Genomic DNA, 23,493 nt, shown 5'->3' with positions numbered 1-23,493 from the left:
TGACAACTGGAGACTTCCTGGTAGAATTTCCTACATATTCCTTGGAGAAACTTGTGCAGGTCTGTGTATTGTAGAGTAGGACTTCACAGAGGTTACTTCTAGAAATGATTTTTGGTTTGTTCATGTCCTACACCAGAAGTACTGTCCCACATAACCACAACTCTTAAATTTCTTTCCTTACTTAGTGTTATGAATTTAGCATTCTGGCATGTATTCTCTTTGCTGTGCCAAACAAGAGACAATTACCCACCTTTGCAAGTAGTTTTGCAGCATTCTGTAGATATTGCCAATCTATCCATGTTCCCAAGTTGTTCATAACTCTTTCTTGGATTTTCTCCTGGATTCGTTGGTATGTCTGTGCCTCCAGCTGTAGGCTTTTATTGTGATTCTCCCACTGCAAGAGGTGGGGAGACAGGGAAAGGAAAAATCCAGCATGAGAACAGAGTACTACTGCTGTAAAAGCACAAGCTCTAGCAAGCAGAAATTGGAGTGGGGCAGGAGTCCAGCAAGGCAAGACATGCTGTGGGAGAGAATGGCAAGGCAGCACCTCCAGTAGCAAGTGGTGGAGGCTGTAGACAACAGATTGACAGCAGCAAGAACCGGGAGCAAACCCAGCGCCTCTGAGTGGGAATGCCCTCTGGTCACACAGTGACCTTGTGTCTAACAAAGGGGAAAGTCATGGTGTTTCCTCTACTTAAAGGATTTCTATTGGAAGGTCAAGAGATTAAATTAACATTTGACATGGGCTCAGTGAACTCCAGTATCCATGTGCACATTGCAAACATGGCTATTTCCCAAAGCCTCTTGGTCTGGAGAGCCAGGAATGAAGGCATTTATTTTATAACAAGACTTGGCTCATGCTGTGAAGAATAAACTCATTTTATTGGGGAAACTGAAATGCAGCAGTATTTAACCTCTACCACATTCTCTTCTAGAGATACTGCTGTAGAGTTGCTCTGCATGGCCAGGTGCATGGAGCCTGCTGTGTGGACAGACATGCTCTGATGGCAACTTTTAAAAATGTGATTACATGAAATTTTAGTAAAAACTTTGCTACAGCCAATGGAGCTTTGAACATGGTACAATTTATTTAGTTTTTATCTGTATAAAGACATACTGCAAGGAACAGAAGTTCCCCAGTCCTGAAAGGAAATGATTGGAGCAATATCTATCTACTGCAGCAGCACTCAGCCTGCAGGTACACAGTACAGTGGCACACAGTTAATACTGATTTTCTCTAGCACAAGGGAATATAGGAGTGAATACAAATTGCTTTGGGTGTGACATCACCAGTTTAGATGGGACTTTCAGGGCAGGATTTTGAGTGAAAAACAACAGGGCCTGAAAATTCTGCACAGATTCTCTTTGGGCAGTTTCTTGCATGGAGATTGCTGGCAATGACCTTTGCACCAGGCAGGGAGCATTAAAAGGCTACAGCAGCTCTGGCCAAGGAGATGTCTCCTACCCTCTCAAAATAGAACAAGTACTTCTTAAGGGCCTCCCTGGCCTGTGCTTGCTGACTCTGGTTTACAATATCAGGATTCTCTTTGTACCGACTGCATTCGTAGTACTCGCTGCCGTGAGTCTTCCAGTCTCCCAGACACATCCAGCAGAAGTCTGCAGAAAACAGCAAAAAACCCACTGTGATGCACAGAAAAAAACCTCTGAGAAAGAAAAGCTTCAGGAGACAGAGCCCATCTGTGTTCAAATATTTCTGCTAAGCCAAGAAACACACACATTTTGTATCATCTTGCAAAACAGAACTCAACAGTGAACCAAAAATACCAGCCTGTCTTGAAGACTTTACTTGCACAGCCTCTCATTCAACTACGGAAAGTAAATCTTAAAGTTCTGCATCCTGTACACCAAAACCACTGGGCAGAGTTGCACTTGCACCCTGCACATACTGTCACTCTGGGTTAGAGAAGAAGCTGCCAATCTCTTTTGTGAGTTGCACCCTCCCCACCATGGGCACACTGCCCCATGCAAACCTCAGTCTGAATAAAACACAAACAATTGGATCCAAAAGTGAACTAAGTAATGCAAAAGAAAGTCTGCCCTTAGTTCTTTCCAGGAGGGAACAACCCAGGTAACATCAGATGTCAGTGGCTTATGACACTTCAAGTTAGAAGCTGCTGAAATAAGAAGAAGGCAGAGTAAAGAGAGCAATAGTAAAAATAGCAAAACGTGACAATTTTCTGATTTCAGAGCAAGGCTGTGAGTGTTCTGCTGCAAAGGAAAAAAGATGGAGATTAAGTTGCTACAATAAGAATCCTTTCTGTGTTATTTATGATGAGACTGAAAACTGTAATTCCCAAGTCCATCAGCCGTCTCGAGTGCTAAATCACCATGGTATCTTGGCACTTGGCTGTTCCCCTGGTCACAGAGTTCCATCAAAGCACATCCAGTGCTGCCGAGAATCCCAAAGCAAAGGAAATGAGAGGACAGTCATCTTTAATCACCTTCCCAATAAGGTTCTGATATTACAATAGCCTCTAGTGGTACACTTAACTCAGAGGGCTGAATACAACTATCTCACTCCAAGGCAACAGAAATTAATTCTGCCATGAAAAGGTAAGTGCAAGAACAGGCTGTCATTTTGTAGGGCCACACAATGAGCCAAAGACACTCAGGCTACCAATTGCACAGGATTGGACTGAGAAGTTCAACACCTGCTGTTATGCATAATTCACAACTCCTGCACTTTCATCTGAGTTGAAGCTCATTATTTCCATCACTAAGCAGAAGGACTTAAGCTGATCTGAGTAAATGGCTATGTTTGACAATATTTTCAGCTGATTACAAATACAATTATATGGAAAGCTCTCCTCTGAGATGGATTCCACTGTTAATATTCTGGAGACTTCTCTATCCAATAGACATGTCAGGGGCAAAAGCCAAACCAGCACTGCAGAACTCAGCTGAGATCACAGCCAGTGGGGAAAAAAAAACCTATCACACAGAAATATGTAATTAATATCCTGTTCAGTTTTTACTAGGGAGAAAATATTTCAGCCTATGTTCAGAATTTGTCTTAATATCACAAAAAAAAAGAGAAGGGATCATCATCACTGACAAACATTGCAGAGAAAACAGCTTCCATACCAAACTTACCATGCTTGCATTTGGAACATTGCTGAAAAAGAAGAGACAAGAGGCATTTGGTTAGCAGAAAGTGTGGGAAAAAAAATTCCACTTAGAACAAGGGAGGCTTGACGTGTTCAGGGAATTACTCACCATGTGATTGCAGCCTCCGTTCTTTTCAATACAGATATTGCACTTGGGACACTGAGGAAACAGACACAATTGTTAGATCCAACTCTAGCAGCTTTCTGAAGAATGACAGCACTTGTGTGATTATTCCTCTCTGCCTTTTTTTCTTAAAAATATGCATTCATGTATGAGAAATATTCTTATACAAGAATATTAGCATTTATACCCTGCTTCCCACCAGTTCCTGACAGCTCCACTTAAAAGACAGCAGAAAGGCAAAGTCAGGAAGTTGCACTGCAGCACTGGACTGTTTGCTCAAGAAAACAAATTTACTGTTGTTATTCCATGTAAAACTGAAGGTCTTGCTGAGTTACCACTCTGCAGTTCCTCAGGCACAGGGACACAATTAGTTCATTTTGACAGTGTATCAGAGCTACTTTGGCTACAGATAATTGTCACTATTACTCTACCTTCAGCAGCCACTAACAAATGACATCTCAGCTACCTGCAGAGAATCTGCCTAACCACAGGAGAGCTGCACACACCCCCACTCCACAGATACCCTGGAGTGTCCAGATATATCTTTTGGGCTGCATAGGTAAAAAGGAGGAAGTGAGTTTTGCTACTTTGTATAAATTTTCATGTCAGGCAAAATGTATCCCAGGACAGTGCTCAATAAAATAGAATCTTATTCCTACAAACAAGCATAGCAGAAACAACAATACCATCACCATGCTGACACCTTCTCCAGACAAGGAATGGAACTTGAAATCTCTGGTCCATCTAAGTACCCCCTTTCCAAACATAACTGAAGCTTGCAGCTAATCACCACTGTCACAATTGCCACCGGCTGCACATTTGGTAGCACAAATGTAGCCAAAAACTGTTTTGAAGGCCACAAAATGCCCAAAAGACATTAAAAGTTCCAATCTCAGACAGCTAATTTAGAGGATAAAGATAATATATTTATACAACAATTCTACAGTAGGTAGGCTAGTGTGCACAATATGTAATACTATTTCTTTGTCTTGGGTCTAAACCTACTAGAAGTACTCCAATGTCTAATTTACAGACTTCAACTACCCCATTTTGCAGTCTTTGCCAAATCAAGACATTTTCCCTTGCCCTCCAGTTCACAGTACTGCACAAAGCTTTTCAGGCTTAAACACCACTGGTGTCTTATTTGGTACTGACTTTGCACTTATGACAGCCTCTCCTTCCATTTTAAATACATCTCCACTGATCGTTTCAAAGTACCCCCAATTCTTTTGCCTGTGGGAGGACAGCACACTTGGCAGCCAAAGACATTCACACGAGGTCTGGAATAAGGACCACCAGGACCTTACTGCAGGAGGGCAGCTGAGCCTCCCACACAAAGCATTCCCAAGGCATTCAGCTGAGTTATATCACTGCCATAGGGATGTAATTAGCTCACATATGACAGTAGCTTCTGACAGAAGCTTCTTGACAGTCCCTAGGGAGCTGTGAGGATTTGTAGTCTGCAAAAAAGAAGAACACAATGCTATGTGTATATAGAATTACATCCTGGTTTCCAGGCAGGGCTAGAGGACAAGAAATAACATGCAGGTGCCTGTCCTTACATCTTTAGTGTGAGCACTGATGTAGTTGGCTGTTTCAGAGTCATCTGCACACTTGGTGAGCCATTTCCGAATGGTAGCGCAGTCTGTGGGTGCGTGGTACATCTGCCGACACTTAAAGCTTAAAAGGGGGGAGAAAAAAAGAAAAATACATATCAATTTCTACGGAAATGACTCAAGGATTGAGGTTTTCCTGACCAAAATCTGGGGGCCCAGTAAGGGATGGAAATGCTCTTGTGTATTAGTAGAGTGTGAAGACCAAAACTGAACTCCAATTCCCCCTTCTTCTTGTGTAAAAGCCAGAGTGAGGTTGGAAATGAACCCAGGCCTGACAAATCACGTGTCTGAGGGCTGACGTGTCCCTTCCTAGAGCCCACCTAGGTCTCCTCTAACATGACTGCAGAGTTCTGGGTTGGACCAGTCACTTAGAAGTAGCCTGATTCCAGTGGCAGATATCAGGCACTTGTATTAGCATGACTTGACAACCCCAGGTGAGTAAGGGCCATTTGCATGGAGATACCAGAAAGCCGGGTCTCTAAACTGGGAGTAAAATGTTTTTAATAAACTTAAAAACTCAATACCTGCAGATAACAAGAAGTTATGATCCATGATTACTACCAGAATCTCTATCAATCACTGTGTCTGCAGGAAAATTTTTAACCTAGCCAAAATGTGAGAATGCTAGATTTGTAACCCCTTGGTTACTCAAGCTGTGTTCCCTGGTTGTCAGAACACCCAAGTTCCCAGGAGTTTAGGAAGCAAGGGGACATCTGACCACCTGCAGAAGTCAGATCACAAGTGTCCAATTACTCAGGCTAACTCAAGTTACAAACAACTCTAGCAAAGCATTTCAGATACTTCTACACACCAGAACTGTTGGCAAGCAAAAAGATTAGCTCTGAGGACAGCACACACTTTCCCTGTGATCTGTAACCTTGTCTGTTTCTTACCAGAAGACCTCATTGCAACGATTGCACTGCACTCGTCGGGCTTTTGGCTCTTGTACCTGTATGACCATAGGGCAATCTGCACCAGGACACAGCTGCAGCTGGTAATGGCTCTGTGGACACAACAAAGGAGTAAGATCAGCAGTGGTGCAGGAGACTATTATCTGTTCAACTGTAACCATTCCTATCCTCAAAAACATACAAAGCAGTTATTTTATATTAAAAATGAGTGGAAAGTGTCACCAGGTCTTGCCTATCAGAGCAGATCCTGCATTTCCTAGTATGGAAGAGGTTTGTTAGTTACTTACAGCTTCTCTAGGGAATTCAAATGGATGGTTACAAACTAAGCACAACAAACAAAACCCCACAAAGACAGTAAACAAACTATTTCACTCCATTTGAGCTCTTTCCCCATCTTCTCCTTATCTCCCAGAAGCTATTCAGCTGCTTTCCCGTGGTGGCCATTTCTTCCAAAAGGGTCTCTTATTGAGAAGAAGTGGCACCATGCTTTCATATTGCTTTGCTGCTTTTTTAGTGTTCCCTGTCTGTTCCCAGTTATCAGAGTACTCCTGCATATTTAACCTTAACAATTGCTGCTTTAATTTCAAGAAAGCTCACATAAAATGTAATTGAGCAAGCCAATTCAGCTGGACTACCCTAAGTTGAGGGACCTATTTTTCTGAACCTAAAAATATTTATGTAAGAACAAGAAGGACTAAATTAATCAGATTGAAGTTTTGAAATTCTCAGCTGCAACACTCCGAGAATTCTGAAGCACCAGCCAAGGAGTTAGTGGATGACCTTACAGCAGAATTTACTTTGGCAACCTGCTAGAGCATTCTGTCAGTGAGGCTGTCCTACAGAAGCAGCCACATCATGCCTATTGAGGACAATTGTGCTGCAGTTTCTGCAGTGCTAATCAAAAATGCAAGACACTTCAAATAAAATTTCTGCAAGTCATTGGTGATTTGACCCAGGGTATTTTAAAACTGAAAAAATCTACTACCTCCACATAGTCCCTGAAGAGGTAGCGCCTGTATTTGTCTTTCAGCTCTTCACTAGGCAGCAATGGAAACACAAAGTCTTCTGGTGTCCGGAGTAGACAGTCCTGAGCCATGCAGGACACTCCTGAGAAGAGAAAGCAACATCTTAGAACAGTGCAGCTTATACTAAGGGGTGAATGCACAGAGAGTACTCAACACAGTTTTCTTGGTGCCATCTGTTGTTGTGGCAAGAGGGATACAACTGTGAAACAAATCAGGGCTGCTGAAAAGCTGAAGCCCAACTGTCTTCACCAAAAGATGACAGGGCACATGTGCATCCAGGACCATTGAGTGCTTCAACCAGTATTCACAAGGTCAGATACTTAAATTAGAAAATTACATGTTACTGCCATGCCAACATGAAGGACAGGCTTGGAAAAGCCCAAAGCAACTCTGGCAACTACTGGCTTCTCTCCAACAAAGGGAACAGATGTTTGCATCCACAAGCACTCCAGGGGCATTGCAACAGTACATCATCACAGATGCAAATTCTATTCAACAGATTTGCAGTTTCTAACTTGTTACAGTCATGCTCTTGACTCATCAGAATGGCCAGTGGGGCAAATACAGACCCAGCACCGCATCCATCCTGAACTCACCGACTCCAACACCATCCTTGACGAGCACTGTACAGTGCTGCTCCCAGCAGCTGCGACAGAACTGGTGCTGACAAGCCAGGGAGAGCAAGTTCTCCTTCCGGACAAACTGCATGCACACTGCGCAGTGGTGGGAGGAATGTACCATTGCCTGGGGGAGAGACAAATCAGCTGTGCAGTGAAAGCATCCCAGACCTCCCAGAGCATTTTCAGCTCATCCACAGACACCTGCATCACCCTCACTGGGACAATGGTCTCCACGGAGGTCCAGGCCAGAACAGGTTCACAAGCAGCTGGTGTGCTAAGGTGCTGCACTGCCCCAAACAGTCAGTCCTTCTCAAGAACCTCTAATCTCACAGAGCACAAGCTGACAGTCGCTGAAGGGTTTCTGCCTCTCCTCTAGTGCTGCCCAGAACTCCCCTTTACTTTTCTGGTTCTTACTCTCGCCTTGTTTGAAATATGTCATTGTGTTAGTCCTTCCCTGGATTTAGTGATACTCTTTGTTAGCTGAGCCAGACTAGCTCCACAGGCTCTGGAGAGCAGCTGTCACTGCAAACAGACTTAGCAATGCCCTTTTACCAGACAGTAATTTAGGGTAATGGAAGACACAACTGTAGAGTGTTTATACAGAGAAGAAAGGGAATTCACAAACTATCACCTCCCATCTCTTATCTTCCACCTATGCTACATTTGGCAAAACAGGCATCGTCCCTTCAGCTGAAAAGGATTAAGAGGTTTTGTTTCAAATCATGCAGAACTACTATTGCTTCACCAAACCACTGAAAGTTGTCTGGCTTCCCCCTATGTAGTGCAGAGCTGATCCCGAGACAACAGATCCAGCCTTCAACACATCTCTACTCACCCCTGGGACCTGCAGAACTAGGTCTAGCCCAGCATCATCAAAACCATGACTCTACAAAGCTGTCAGCTGCAGTTTATGTTCCAGTTTTTCCTTTCACAGAGAAGTAATATAATCACTTTGCATCCACTTTGCTACTCGTGGAGAAGCTGGTGTAAGCCTGCCATCAGTTTCCAGGCTGACCTCTGCATGCCAGGGACGTGGAGCAGCAGCACCATGATACGCAGCCTCATGACTGACAGAGCTTGATTCATGGCATGGCCACATGAAAGAGGAAGTAATACAAATTTGTTCTAAGTGGCCTCACTTACAGACCAGAACAAAATTCACTGAGTCTGTAATTGCACTGATTGCCTGGATCAGCTGCTCAGCCTGAAGAGCACATGTGCTACCTCAAACCCTCGCAACTGCCTCTCTGAGCTCACCACTACAGCGGGGTCAGTCCCACTACAGACACTCACTATGAGCATCTGTCCCCAGCATCATTCTGCATTACAAGCTGAAGCACAGAGCACCTTGCTCTAGCACACACAGACTGTAATGAATTGCCTAGTAAATAAAGTTTAAGTTAACCTTTTAACCATATTATCTTTCTTCCTAAAATAAAATCGCAGTTTGTAGAAGACTGGAGAAATTATTAATAGCTGAAAACAACTAAAGTGTGTGTTTGGGTGGGAGCAGGACAAGTTCTGTGAAGCTGGGGTGGTCATTGTTCCATATCCCACCCACTGGAACCTGGAGCCTCTGGTCCAGGCCCAAAGTGGATCAAGCCACTGGAACACTGAAAGCCCCACCTGTGGGGAGGGACCAGAACAGATAAAAGGCCATAACAACAGTGTGCAGCCTTGATGATCCCACTGCCTTGGACCTTACAGCTAAGATTGACTGGATCCAAGGTGGACACTATTCTCTCTCTCTCTCTTTTCTTTCTTTCTTCTCCTAACTTCCTTTTCTTGAAATCTGGATGGATTAGAGTTTGCTAAGTCAGTGCCTTGCCTTACTTTAATTGGACGTTGCTTTAATATTTGCCAAGTCCTTTATGGTTCAAAGTTTGTAAGTAAAAGTTTGCTGTTCAACCTCCTGAGAAGTTTGTTGTCTTCTGCACTCTATCCAGAGGTATCAAAGTACCTAAGCCCCATTCAAACAGTCATTGAGAGAGCTCAGGATGTGACAATTTGTCAGGTGCAGTGAGCAGGGAGTCTTTAAGGGTGGTGAGGAGCTACTTTCTACTGGGACAACACACAGAGTGGTGGACAAAGAGAATTGTTATTTGGTCAAAGCCAAATTTTCTAGCAGAGAGATTGTGCTAAAAGTGCAATCTCAACTGCTACCTTCAGCTAGACTTGCTAAAGGATTATAAAGCTTGTCCAGGTTTGAATGGACAGAGCTGGGCTGAGGAAAATTGGCATTCTTTGGCTGGTCTTGTGAAAAAATACAGTATTTAGCAAAAAAGAAGAAAAAGAATGGGTAAGGGCAAATCCATAGTCTGCACACTTTTGGGAGCTGCTTTAATAGATGCTCAAAGAGATAAGTACAGAGCTAAGTAATGAGAAGGTGGTGAAGGGTCTTTGACTGAATTGGCTAAAATACTGCAGGTGACCACAGAGGCAGAACACAGTGCCCAGCAGAAAACACATAATGAGTTAAATGCTGAAAAGAGACTAACAGAAAACGTGCATATTTGATTAAATTAATCCCTTGTAAGAAAAAGAATTACATTTGCAGATTGCCTGCTTGAAGGGGGAGAATTTGGGGAATGAGGTGGGGCTTTCCAGACTCACTAAAGAGGTGGACCTTACTGACAATGATGTCACTTGCCTTTATCCTTGGGAGGAGCTCGATGCAGCAAAGCCAGACCCCCAACCTCTCCCTAAACTCTGCCCACTTATAAAGACTGATGCTGTTTATGAGATGGAGTGTGAGGAGGCAGCACCCACTGCAACAACTAAACAAATGCCTTATTCTGCAGCTGAGCTGGCTCAGCTGCAAGAAAAATACAGCAGGCATGCAAAGGAAACCGAAACAGTATGTGTGGAGGATTTCACTGATGGGAGAGACAGCATAAAGCTGTTGGATGATGAAACACAAGGACCCTGGGGTCCCAGAGCGTCCTTCACAATGCATAATGGCAGAGAGCCCTGGTCTCTGACCCAAAGGACAGCCCACTGGGCAGGAGGTTTAGACCCTTGGAGAGGGGAGAACCCATCTCCATTCCCACTCCAGCACTGGGTATTCTGACTGAGAGTGTGCAACAGGCTGCTTGCCTCCAACTGATACACCAGAGGGGCCTTGCAACCTCTCAGTCTTCTCACATGGTGTTTGCTGAGCCAGAGAATAAACGCCCCTGATTAAAGGACTGCCTGACTCATTGAAGCTTTAGGCAACTCAACTGCTTAGAGCTTAGAGCTGCTTGTGGGGGTGGGCTGCAGCCAGGACCTGGTCTTACATGGGGGCAGCTGGTAACCTATGGCAGACAGGTAGGATGTGCTGCAAATGAAGAGTCAGACTGCTGTACAAAGGGCAAAGCTCAGGGATCCCATGGGTAGCCACAGATGCCCATGGCAAAGAACACAAAATTAACACCAGATGGAGAGTTCCTTCTTTTTAAAACCAGTCCAAGCGGGACTGGGTTTTCTTTTCTCTCTCCTCTTACATGTATTTAATGAGAAGATGACTGGCCATGAGAAGATGAAGCGGCAACAGGACTGAAGAGTTACACTGTTCTTCACTGCATCGATTATTTGCATGCATTTTGTCTCAGTTTATATTTGTTTTGTCATGTTTATGTTTGTCATGTTTAGTCTCTGTTTTGCAGTATGTATAGAAGTTTGCCTCAAGCATTGTTTTGGGTTGCCACATTGAGTGAAAAAGATTCCTATACCACTTCCTACCTCCTCGGAGCAAAATATAAAGTTATTGTAAATTAAAGTTAGGAAAGTGCTCGGTCCAAACCCAGGACCCTGACTGAAATGACGTGCTGGCGGTCTTCACCTTGCCTGCCAAGGAGGTTGGAATGGCCCATTGCAGGGGAAATTCTCAAGTGACAGCTGATACAAGACTTGGATAAATCTTGAAATACACAGACTAATTTGCAGATATGTCAAATTAAGAAGACTTTTTTTCTGGACTTTAGGCAGATGATTTGAGCCCATGAAGCTTACACTTCTGTCAGCTTAGCTTTTTCACTATCTGCTAGTTACAAGAGAGCTCAGATGACAAATCAGGCTTTTAAGATCTCCTCTCCCTCACAACCCTGAGTGCTTCCCAGATGTAGTATTTTATCACTCATAATCTGACACATGGCAATGTGTTCCTAGGGTTATTCTGCATTGTACCAAGACACCCACTGTGAATGAAATCTATGAACATGCAACAGGAAGTTCCTATTTAAAGGAGGGGAAAAAGTATCTGAAGATCTGTGCAGCCCTGGCTACGAAAAACAAGTTGTTGGTTCAAATATCAGCACTGACTGACTCAGCAGCAACACAACTCACTAGGAAATGTAGCTTAAGCATCTCTGAGCTGAGGAGTGCAAATAGATAAAAAAAAAGATAAAAAAGGTAAAAGAAAAGACAAAAAAAATTTAAAATCTGTTCCAGACACAGACAAGCTCTGCTCACTCTGTGCAGCCAGAACTTCCTTTCAGTGTGTTTTTACAGAGAACAGAATCAGAAGAGGCAGCCAAGCCCATGCACTCTGCTCCTTCCATTGTCTGCCATCACTTGTGCCAAAAAATGATCCTAATTTTCTTGAAGAAAGTAATTCTTGAACGCTACCTGCAAGCCAACAGCAAAGCTGCTATTTATATATTAGAGACCTCTTGAATGCATTCTCATTTCAGAAGTAAACCCAGCAATGAATCAGGGTGTCAGACCAGAGTTTGCAAAGGGTTAACACTGGACAGAGGATGCCATTAGTAATGTAATCCCCCATGAGGGGGTCAGAGGTGTCTGCCAAGGGAACAGACGGGATAGTTCGCATACTTACATGTTTGGATGAGGTGGGCTGAACTCGAGCTTCTACTAGCAACTGGGCAGCATTAGACTTGTGCCTGAAAAGGCAATTGAAGAATGATCAAATCAAGTTCTGAATATATTTTGCATAGTTAAATTGATCCTTCTTGCCTGAATAAACAGTTGTCTCTGTGCAAATAGTAGAGTAGGTTTCAACAAGGAAAGTGGAAATGTCTCCAGTGTGAGGCTCCTTCATATGAGCTCCCCTCAACAAAACTTTATGAGAGTTTATTCAGAACCAGAAATACTACTTCTCCTGGTAATGGATTAACATTTCCCTTATACATCTTGATGAATACTTTTCTACAACTATCTCCTTCCCCTGAAAAATTATTTTTAAGCTAAGATTTTCCATCAACACTCCTAGAGTAGTCCTAAGCCACTGTTCACAATAACACACACCAGTGAGGCTCCGGACTGTTTTCCTATTCCTCTGTAAAATCAGGCTGTCATGGTTAAGTCTCACTTTAACTCCAGACTATTGTCTAGTTAAATAATGACAGATGATCACCCTTTACGCATATGAAGCTGTCTATCAGCAGCCATAGAATTTAACACATTTTGTTGTTTGTGATTTCCTTTGCAGATGAATGTTTATATCTCACTGATTTCAGAAAGAGCAGCATCTCTGTTGTGGCTGTAAGTACTCCCTCTCCACCAGCACTTCTTAGTTGTACTAGTGAGCTTTCTTTTGACAATGTCATTTTGTACCAAGAGAGAAGTTTGAGGACTAGATCAACAGGAGAACAATTTGCAAATTCATCAGTTTAGAAGTAAACCCTTCCCCAAATTTCCTCTTGTTTAAGTCTCATCAGTTAACCTGCAGGATCACCCTGAGCTGCTATGCAGGAATCTCACCCTCCCTGAACCCCAGAGAAAAGCTTTCACAGGATACAGGGTAACCAAGGAGGCAACAGCATCCATAGAGAGGATGCATTTTCCATACGTTCTCTGGATGAAGTTGCTGGCTACAGGGCCAAAAATGTCTGGACAGAATGAGTCAAGCTGATATGCTCTCTATTTTCAGACAATATTCAGTTCTGAGCCAGTATTCTGTGGTGGGGCTGCCAGCCAGCAGTGCCTCCCAATGCACTTCCCACATATGATGTTTGGGCCGAGTCCGAACCCTCTTTTTGAAATCAGTTGGAGGGCTTTGTTACAGTGACACCGACCAAACGAGGGAGCTGCAGTGCTCAGTTCTCTCACTTTATTTTCTTCTGCTCTCCAAATGCTGGCCAGCTTAGGAAAAAAAAATCACTTAACATCAAAAGGAACAAAAACTTCAGTGTGAATGTACTACTAAAGACTACATCACTATAGGGTCAGTGCTCCTTTATGATTTATGGCTCCAGTGTTCAAAGCAGAACATACGTTAACTCTATGTCTATTAAATAAATATAGATGCAGCACTCTCAATCTGGTATCTCAAAATTTAATATAAATCTATCTAGAGAGTTCCTAGCATAACAGTAATTCCTAAACTGAAAGACATTTACCACTACTACCCTCTCCCTGTTTAAAACTTTCTTACAGGCAGTGCAGCCTCAACAAATCAGTAGCTTTCCTCTGCTCCCTAAAATGGACTGTGTGTCCTACTTCCAGGTCCAAAGACACTTGCCAAAAATACCTATGGTGCACCCTGAGCATTTCTGCAAAGCCAGGGGGGAAGCACTAAGCACAGACGAGATAAGACTATTTACACTTACCTTTCCAAAATCTCTGAGATTTGCCAGTGGAAACTAACTAATACTAGCTTTGCAACAGCATGTGATACCTAGGTGAAAAATAAAAGAAAAAAAAAGGTCAAACTTTGCACATTTTGAAGCCACACCTCTGCTTAGGAGTATGATTTTCATATAAAAATTGTACAATCTCAGTACAATATCCCAGTGATAATCAATTCACATTAAATTGTTAAACATGATGCTCAAAGCCAGTAACATCTGCAATACAAAAGCTGGAATAAGTATGGGTGTACCAAAAACTAACTCGTGTACTTTGTTACAACAACACAGAGAGGAAGGAATCAGGAATGCACTGGATGAGCTTAACTGCTCATGGAAGCCCCACATCCAGTCCTGACTATCACCACCACTCCAGAGGGCCACACTAGAATGCAATCAGGGTCCTCACCAAAAATGCAAAATAGGAACCCCAGGGCAGACAGATACCCCTTACTGAGGTGGAGAAGCAGCAACAGGCTGCAAATGCAGGCAAACTGTAACAGCAAAGGGTATGGAGAAAATACAAAACATTTTGCCAGCCTTGCACTGTAGAGAAGAAAGTTACACGCTGGAGTGGAGAGGAAGATAGAAAACTACTGTGACAGGGCCTGCTTCCATGCAGAGCTGCTTGCATGACGTGGACTCTTGGCAAACACTAGCACAATCCGTGCTAGCCTGAGCACCATCAGAGTACTGCAACATGACATTTAAAGTCATGCTACAAGGGTACAAGCTAACAAGTTCTCCTTCATTTTATGTATTAGTTTATTTCAGAAAGAAACAGACTTCTCTGCTTGCACAAAAAGACTCCTACCCACCAAGATGACAGACATCTGCTGAGCTGATAGACCTTCCCCCTGCTTCTCAACCCCTTCAGGTCCTACAGTTCAAACAAACAGGTGTCCTCCAAACAACAGACTCTTTCCAGGGGAATTCAGAGGGCTGACAATGCCTGTCTTCTCACTGCTATTTGTGCTAGGAAGCTCCTGGGCAAGTTCAGTGTCTGCACATTCTGCATTCTCACCCTCTGACACCAAAGGGCTCTGCCTCCCGCACTCCAAGATGAGCTATCACCAAGACATCTCTCTACTTTGCTCACAGAAAACAACTCCTTCTGTTCTAGCTGCAAGAAAAGTTGCCTTTTTTTTTTTCTGCTAGAGAAGCTGTCAGTCCCAATCATTGGCTGAAATGCCACAGGCCTTCTTGAACCCTGCTACAGGTGAATTATAGGATGTGAGGTAGTAGAGACACCACACCAACAAAATCTTGGAAGGAAAAACAGCAATGAAAACAAGCAAGGAAAAACTCCTACAAAAACAGTCAGGCTCTGCACACCTAGAAGCAGCATATTCATTACTCTCCTAAGTCAACCCTGCTGAAGAGGTGCAGTTTCACAACACAACTGACCTATTGCTGCCACATGATACTGCCTGGATCCTGCACTGGCATTTTTCAGTGCTGGACAGTTGGGTCAGTGAATTAAACCAGGGCAACACCAACACACAAAGCAGATGTGGTGTTTAATTGACTCTAATCCATTTCTACATTCTGATGTGTCCACTTTGCGGGCCACTAAGAAATCCCACTAACATAAGAGCAATTTTCAATATACAAATAACCCTTTTTCTAGGAGAACCAAAGCATTTAGCTCATGCTGTGCAAGATCTGGCATGTCACCTTTCTCGACTTTAGCAGCAATGTGATGTGACCCTCTGAAAACAAAGGCTGCCAGGCAGCACTGCCCTCCCTCCCAGCACAGAAGCCTGTGATTAGATGGAGCGTGGCACACAGGGCTGCTGCTGCCAGCACACGCAGTCTGCATGGAAGAAGTGACACTGCCAGCCTGGGATGGGTTGTTATCTTAAGCCCCCAGCCTGGCAGACCCAGACAGACACCTCTGACTTGTCTGTACAAGGAAAACATCTGCATTTGAGTCTGTAAAACAAACAAGCATCAGGAATGTGGTCTCTACAAGACTGGCTTCCTACAAATGCAAACCACATGCTAATGAATCATTCTTTAGCAGTAATGAAACTATTTCTCAGTAGCAGTAAGGAAGAACTGACAGAAGAAAACAAACTGCTGGACTTAAACGGGAAGCCGATTTGTAACATAGGAAAATGAGTATTTTTCAGTTGGATTTTCAGAGCCTGAGGTACAGCATTTGTTGCAGCATCACAATTCAATGGAGTTACTTGTTCCCTGAGGAGGAGTCAAGTACATTCAAGACTGCAGATGGATGGAAAGAGAAAGACAAATACCAGCAGACATTTCTGAAATCTAACAAACTATCCTAATAGAATCAAATGCTTTTGAGCCAAATTATATGTCAGGCAAAATATGGAATTAATGCTCCAGAAGGATGCCAGACTAAGAGATCTAGAAGAGCAACAAATCTTCTGTGACTATTCCTATTTAACTCCAACTACAAGCACTGACTGGATCACCTGTAGTGCTTATTTTAGTACTTTCATCATAATAGCACACAAGAATACAAAGCACACAAGAATATAAAAAATAAAAATTTTCAATTCATAAAGCCTGATCCGTGACATTAGACCACTTTCATAAAAGCCCTGAAGCAGAAAAATCTTTGATACTACCTGATCGGAGCGCATGTGATCTTGCAAAACACAAGTCCCAGAATCAGCCAGTTGCAGCTACAAATGCAGTCTCCTTGGCACAGAAGTACCAGTTCTTACAGATTAAAGATAGGTAACATTCAAACTGTAAGAAAGAGGGATGGGAGAGGAGCAAACAACTGATGATGCTGGGGCTGTGCCTGCTGAGTGGAGTCTCACCACATGCTATGTCCTGCTCACCGACAGCAAGGCTGGGAATTCAGAAGAATTTACAAATGTAAATACCATCAGGGGCCAACACTACTGAGGAGATTCCAGAAAACAAGCATGAGAAGAAAAACAAATGTTTAACAAAAGCCTGGTTCTACTGATTAGCAGCACTCCCCAGCCTCTCTTCAATGACTGTATACTCACAATGACTGAATGATTGTACCAAGTCAGCCAGTTCTTCCACAATAACACCCCAGAACAGTTGAAATATTTCTTTGTAAGCAGGAGCAAAAACATGCTGAGCACAGAAAAATACCATTGCAATCAGAAGTTTGGTCCATGGGTACATATTCATTATCTTACAGTACTGAAGAAGCTGATACTGCTGGCACACTGTCCAATGAAGCATTTCCTTGACAGTCAGAAGTTTCACCCAATGAAGTATCTCAAACTTACAAAACACTTCAGAAAGAGCACTGATTCAGTCCCCTATCAATCACTGGGTGCTACAAGATCTCAGGAACAGTAATGCTTTGTCTCAGACACAAAATACATTAAAAAAAACTATGCCTCTGATAAATTGTCTGATTTGTTTAAACTTTTCTATTCTCATTTCAGAATCCTAAGAACCAAAAAAGGCAGTAACTCAGCCCACTTGGTGTCCTGCTGGCAGCAGCTTCTTTCAATGAAATACTTCTACAGACCCCAGTGCAAAGGGGAATGCTTATTCTATATGTTGCACTATTTCAGCATTTGCCTGCAACCCATCAATTATGCCAGTGCTTCTATATAGGCTGACTTCTCCTGAACTCCTCTATCTGGGATTAAATTTATTAAAGTTTAGAAGCTGAAGGCAATATTCATGCTATTTTTTTTTCTTTTCCTCAGTCTCATTTCTCCACCACCAGTTTAAACTTTAATATCAAAGATAAGCCCAGTCCAAATCTGAACCTGGAAAATTTCTGACTAAAGACCAGACTTCTTTCTCCATGATGTGGCAGCAAAGCTAAACAGACAGAATCTCATCCAATCTGCCACTTCCAGCTTTATTTTAAAACAGGAAATTTATCACCTCCAAAGCCTCTTCCGAACTTCCACCAGCTTAACTCTGACTTATGTAGGGCTGCTGTTTGCCAGGAATGGGCACCAAATGTTGATCAGTGCACTCGAAAAGGGGTGCAGCACCTATGCACAGAGCAAGGCTGCCAAGAGGAAGCTGCTCTGCATAAGGAAAAGACTCTACAGAAGCTGTAAAAAAAGTCTGAAGATTTTACATAATACTGAACAAAATCAGATTATGAAAGTGGAAAAAATCATAATGCCACTGCATCAAACACAAATGCATCCATTTTCTGGAAGAGTGCACAATATATTTTTTTTCATTATTATTTCCATCTCCATTTATCTTCTAGGTTCTTTAATCTCCAAGATAAGCAAAATCTCACACTTCTGAAGTGTGAAAGAGAGTCTGGCACTCTTTAGGATGAGACAATATCAAAAGAGTTTGCAAAGAATCTCTGCAGGTCCCTTGCTGTGTTCAGAGGGCTCTAAAACAATTGTCTCAACTTGCTGCTTTAGATAAGTCAAGGTGTTTGGAGAGCTGATATTTCATCTCTTTACAGCAGAAAATCTTTTCAACCATGCCACCTTGACAATTGCTAATTCAGACAGAAATGTTTCCTAAAAGCTAAAAAAACCCCCATCTTTCGCAGAGCTTATATTCTACAGAAATTGCTCAAGCACATTTATATCACATGCACATCTCATGAGTTCATTTCACTTTTCTCAAATGGAAGGCCTATTTTTTGGAGGTGCATTTCAATCCTCATTTTTGTAGAGATATGGTATCAGGAATTTAAAACAATGATCACCACATGATTCTTAAAGAGATTCAATTCAGAATGAGCTGGAGATGATAGGGTCTGGTTGGAGCTGACATCCCACGGCTTTGCACCAAGCTGACAATTCCTGTTAGATCAGGATTGCACTGAAATGTCTGCCCAAGAAGAACACAAATCTGGCATAAAGAAATGTAGCTTCCGTTTCTTTTATTTTCCCTAATCAAAGGTTTTTATACAAATAGATTTAAACAAATAGGATTAATCTGGAGAAGCATTTGCTTTAATCCACAAATATTTTTTGTTAGTTCTACAATGAAAGGATGAACTTCAAAAGATACTAGTTTGTGTGTTGCATTCAAACCTCTAAAAACACACTAAAATTCTTTACAACAGGAAAGGCACACAGAGCAAAAGCCTCTGAAATTGTTTCTATTGGTGAGAAACTATGGCAAGACAGAGACTGAGCTGAGCTGGCAGTAGAGTAACACCTTAGAAAGAAACCATAATTTGTATTGAGTAATTTCACTGAAGAAAAAAATCCCTTCAGACAAGCTTTGCTTCAGTTTGCTGAGGTAAGGAAAGTAAGCCACAAATGGAAAAAAATTCATTTTATACTTGTTTTTCTTGTGGAAAGTAGATCTGACTCCCTCCATGCCCCATTGGAAAAATTATGTGACTGCCCTGTTTTTACTGGAGGGTTTCTCAGAAAACTGCAGAAGTATAAAGAATTAAGAAAGGGCAACCCAAACCTTTTTTTTGGACCATACTTTGTCCTTTGATCTACCTCTTGTAAGCAGACTTCCAATATGTAATCCTAGTAGAAAACTCATGAGGTTGCAGGAGCTTGAGATATGATTCACATCACCTGCCATAAACACCCCAAGTGTTCAAAGTCTTGTAGCAAAATCTTTCATATCTATTACGGGTTTCTGAGCATAAGAAGATTGCTTTCAAAATTGAACTCAAATGAATTTCATCTAACAGGAAAACCAGACAGTCTTTATACTGCATTTCTTTTTTCTTGTGTTCAGGCAATTTTTTTTTTTTAAGTGAGAAAAAGCCCTCCACTTTAGGTTTCATGCAAAGGACAGATTACGAATTGTCTGACATTTCAGGCCCTCTCCTGATTACAGACTACAGGCTGCAGCAGGTAAGAAATGCCATTTAAGAGACTGTAGCTGCACTCTCAATACCATGGAAAGTTTTTGCCAAACAGCACTTCACAAGCTCTGCTTCATCACAGGGTTTTAATCTGTACCCTGTCATTCACCTTCTGGCATGCAGAGACCTGGTGCCAGTCTGCAAGATTAGTAGCATATTTAGGAGGCAGAATGCAGTTTGGGAATGACAAACACTGCTGGTGTTACACCATGGTTGTGAAGCTGTCAGTGCATAACCTAGTTGGCCACATACTGAAGAAAGGGGATCTGGGGTTAAATTCTAGCTCTTTCCCCACATTTACACATGGCTTTAATCCATCTGCTCTCCTACACAAGGACAGTGACAATTTGAGCTGCAGCTGCCAACAAACAGGATCAGTAGGACTCAGCTAGGAAATCTCAACATACGTATTTCTCAAGCTGTTAGGCTATTCTTCCTGGGGAAATTCAGAAATAAATATTAAAAGAACAGAAACATTTAAGCAAGCTGGTATGCCAGAAGGCATTATTACAAAACAGCTATGAGATCCCTTCTTTGAAAGATTTAGAGCAAAAGAAATGCAGCAAGAAAGCTGTAAGACAGCACATGGATAGAAGATTGACATGAGACTCCCCAGCTGTCCTCCCTGCAGTTATTCCTCCCAAAGCAACACAGTGTGAGAACACCAGTGCCCTGCACTGTGCTCCCTGAATGCTGCCAACACCCAGCAACACACCCCACTGCACAGCCCCTGCCGAGGTGCTCTCCCAGCAAAACACAGCAAGAGAGGACAATTCCTTCTGGTTGACAGAGAGGATGATTCAGAAGGTGCACAGGGAAGAAGCGAAGGTCTGGTAATAACCTGAACCCATGTAATTGTGACCAGTGGCTCAGGACACTGGGCAGCCAACCCCAAACTGGGAGCACTGGTGTGTGCACACAGCCTCAGTGGAGCAGGGCTTAGGTAACTTTGCAGTGAGTAATCCCTGCTCAGGCCCAAATAATAGTCTTTCACTCAACAACCCCAGCTCTAAGGGCATTTTACTTTTGTTATACAAAGATGAAGAGAAGGAACATCTGCTTTGCACAACAACGTTTCACAGGGCACAACACAGCTTGTTTCTGCTGCACCATCCTTAATAGGCACAGCAGCACAAATTTGGAAAAGTGTTCAGCTGCTTCATGCTACTCCAGTGATCATAATGTCCAGCTGTAAGCTTGCAACATGAAACAGTTACTGAAAGATTGTTTTGGCATTTTTATTGACTTGTCTTGCCTCTACCTCCCACCAAGATCACACTCATCAAAAGCTATGAACGGATTGTTTTGCTCACTGCAGAGTCATACTGGCTGTAAAATACATTTAAGGTGTGAATCACAAAGAAATGTGTGGGCTATAATCACCCTCCACATTTGTGGCTCATTTTTTCAGTCAAGTTAGGAATTTCAGCAGTCCTAGGCAATAGGTAACAAAATTGTTTTCTCTCCTCAAATGACTCCAGGAAAGTGTCACAAAGTTGTAAGGTCTAGGCTCTCCAGCCAGTTCTCTTATTCTGCTGACCAGAAGTTTACAAAAACTTAATACATTTTTTTAAAAACAAAAATATTTTTATGAGCCAAAACAAAACACACTGAAGAAAGTTACACTGAAGTTAGACACACTTATGTCCTCTTGATACTACTGAAGTACAGGCATTGTGAATCTGTAGGCAAAACCACAACTTTTGCATTGCAGAACTTCCAGGATCTTTCTGTTCAGGAACAAAAAAATAGGTAAAGGACAAAGGTATGTCTCAAATACGAGTGCTCCTACAGGTTACAGCTTCAGACTGGAAGCCCCACACAATGTTTAAATGTATTGCTGTTAAAATACAGAACACAGTATAGATGTAAACCTGCACATCCTGACTGATCTGGGGGTTTAGAGGTACTTGGAAACAGTGCGTTATCTTTGCCTAACAGCACCACAGGGGTTCTGTGAAAAAGTCAAATTTGCCTATCAGGTTCTGCCATTTATAAAAAATTATATTTAAATATTTACTGCTTACTAATGTTGGTGCTTATGGACTTTAACTTTGAGAAACACTGCTCCTATGTACATGCATTTTAATACTTCAAGGGCCTTTAATCCCTCTCCTGTATCTGAGGTACCCAGGCACAGTGAGGCTTTTTAACAGTGCCTTTTTACATTACATTTTCCATGAAGTCATTATGGCATTGAAAGGATGGCACTGCAGGTTGGTTCAGATAAGCAGCACCCCACAGCACATTCTGGGCCATGGTTTGAACAGCAATGCAGCAGGGCACACACACACCCCACAGTCTCTTTACAGACACTTTGTGGTTGTAGGGAACAGGCTCCTTCAGGAAGGGCTGCTCACACAGGCTGCCAGTCCCCACGCACACGACCCCAGGTCTGCTGGAGATGGTATTTCCAAAGGAGCACTGCCAGCTCTCACCAAGCAGCTCTACAAACTAACTGCTCTGTGTCAGCACAATTTGAGTGTGTGGAGCAGCCTCAGAGGGTTGTGTTTTCATGAGTAAAAACAAATCTGGCTCCATGAAAAGATGCAACATCAGTATGGTGAGCCAGAATATACGAAAAACTGGTTTATCTCTGAAAGAGCAGAAGAGATAACAGATTAACGGAATCGTGTCATGATATCAAATACTTTTTGCATCTACCAAGATTTACTCTTCAAGGGACAAAGCTAAAAACACCCACATCACAAGCTGTAATTCCAGGAAGCACAGGAAGTAAGCTTTTTGCTCTCTGATAAATATTAGCAGATCACTCAAATTAGCGAAGTGAAAAGTGTAAGTTCTTCAGTCTTACAATTCCTTTGGTTTTAGTGGAAAGACATCAGTTCCAATTGCCTGTAGGACCACATGACTATCTTCCCTTGCTAGCTTGAATATACAGAAAGATCACAGCTTCCTCATGACTGACAATCAGCTAACACCTAAAGTCAAGGTAATTATTTTTTCATAAATTGTAATTGCAATTGTTTTATCTAATGGTTTATTAAAAAGAAAATGTAACATTAGAAAAATCCACTTCATCACTGAAACAGAGAAACCATTTGAAACATTACAGATACTCCAGACATGTATGGTGACCCTCAGCAGAGCCAGGAAGAATAATTAACAAACAAAAACACTATGACATCATCATACACTTAACTGCTTGCCAGTGACAGGCTCAGCTTTGTCTGTCCAACTGCTGAGTATCACACTGTTTGCATGTACTGATAAGCCACTCCAGGACCCACAATCACTCAATGACAACTGACAGAGTTATCTCAAAAGCAAAGTTACTACTACACCATTTTAATTAATTATTTTTGAAAGATATTGTATCTTATATTTGTTTCTTAAAAAGAACTGTTGTGAATTAATTTGCTGGTCTGCAGGCAATACAGGCCACTCTGCTTTTTAGAGCATTGTCCTTCATGAGTGTTGACTGTGGTCAAGTGACCTTTTGAGGAATTAAAAGTGACCTGCTTCAATTCACAGGCCTTTTGGTCAGAGAAGCACAGTTTGGGTATTAATTTGAGATTTTCTTCCTGTATGTTTCAACAGAGATAGCCTGTCCTAATTTCAGTCAGGATATTAGCAGAACCTTCCTCAGATCTTCATATTAACAGCACTAACCAAGGAGCAAAGATTTCCTCTTCTTTTCCTGGAAAACCCATGAAGTAAGAGTTCTTACTAAAACCAAAATTAA

At 42.3% G+C, this 23,493-nt stretch overlaps 1 protein-coding gene across 5 annotated transcripts in view; it reads right to left on the bottom strand.

The window, feature by feature from the left end:
- Window positions 1-23,493, bottom strand: part of ARIH2 (ariadne RBR E3 ubiquitin protein ligase 2) — a 36,888-nt gene that overhangs the window by 5,919 nt on the left and 7,476 nt on the right. For all 5 annotated transcript variants that reach the window (XM_053989536.1, XM_053989533.1, XM_053989535.1 and 2 more), the window contains 10 exons: window positions 13,976-14,043; window positions 12,244-12,307; window positions 7,401-7,548; window positions 6,765-6,886; window positions 5,762-5,871; window positions 4,815-4,932; window positions 3,238-3,288; window positions 3,115-3,136; window positions 1,466-1,617; window positions 251-394 (listed from right to left, as the gene is read on the bottom strand). In XM_053989536.1, the coding sequence (XP_053845511.1) occupies window positions 251-394; window positions 1,466-1,617; window positions 3,115-3,136; window positions 3,238-3,288; window positions 4,815-4,932; window positions 5,762-5,871; window positions 6,765-6,886; window positions 7,401-7,545 (864 nt within the window). In that variant the 5' untranslated portion in view covers window positions 7,546-7,548; window positions 12,244-12,307; window positions 13,976-14,043. The remainder of the gene's footprint in view (window positions 1-250; window positions 395-1,465; window positions 1,618-3,114; window positions 3,137-3,237; window positions 3,289-4,814; window positions 4,933-5,761; window positions 5,872-6,764; window positions 6,887-7,400; window positions 7,549-12,243; window positions 12,308-13,975; window positions 14,044-23,493) is intronic.

The sequence above is a fragment of the Vidua macroura genome, chromosome 13 (assembly GCF_024509145.1).
Source record: "Vidua macroura isolate BioBank_ID:100142 chromosome 13, ASM2450914v1, whole genome shotgun sequence".
Taxonomy (NCBI): domain Eukaryota; kingdom Metazoa; phylum Chordata; class Aves; order Passeriformes; family Viduidae; genus Vidua; species Vidua macroura.
Note: the sequence above shows the minus strand (reverse complement) of the source record. Positions and strands in the feature narration are given on the sequence as shown.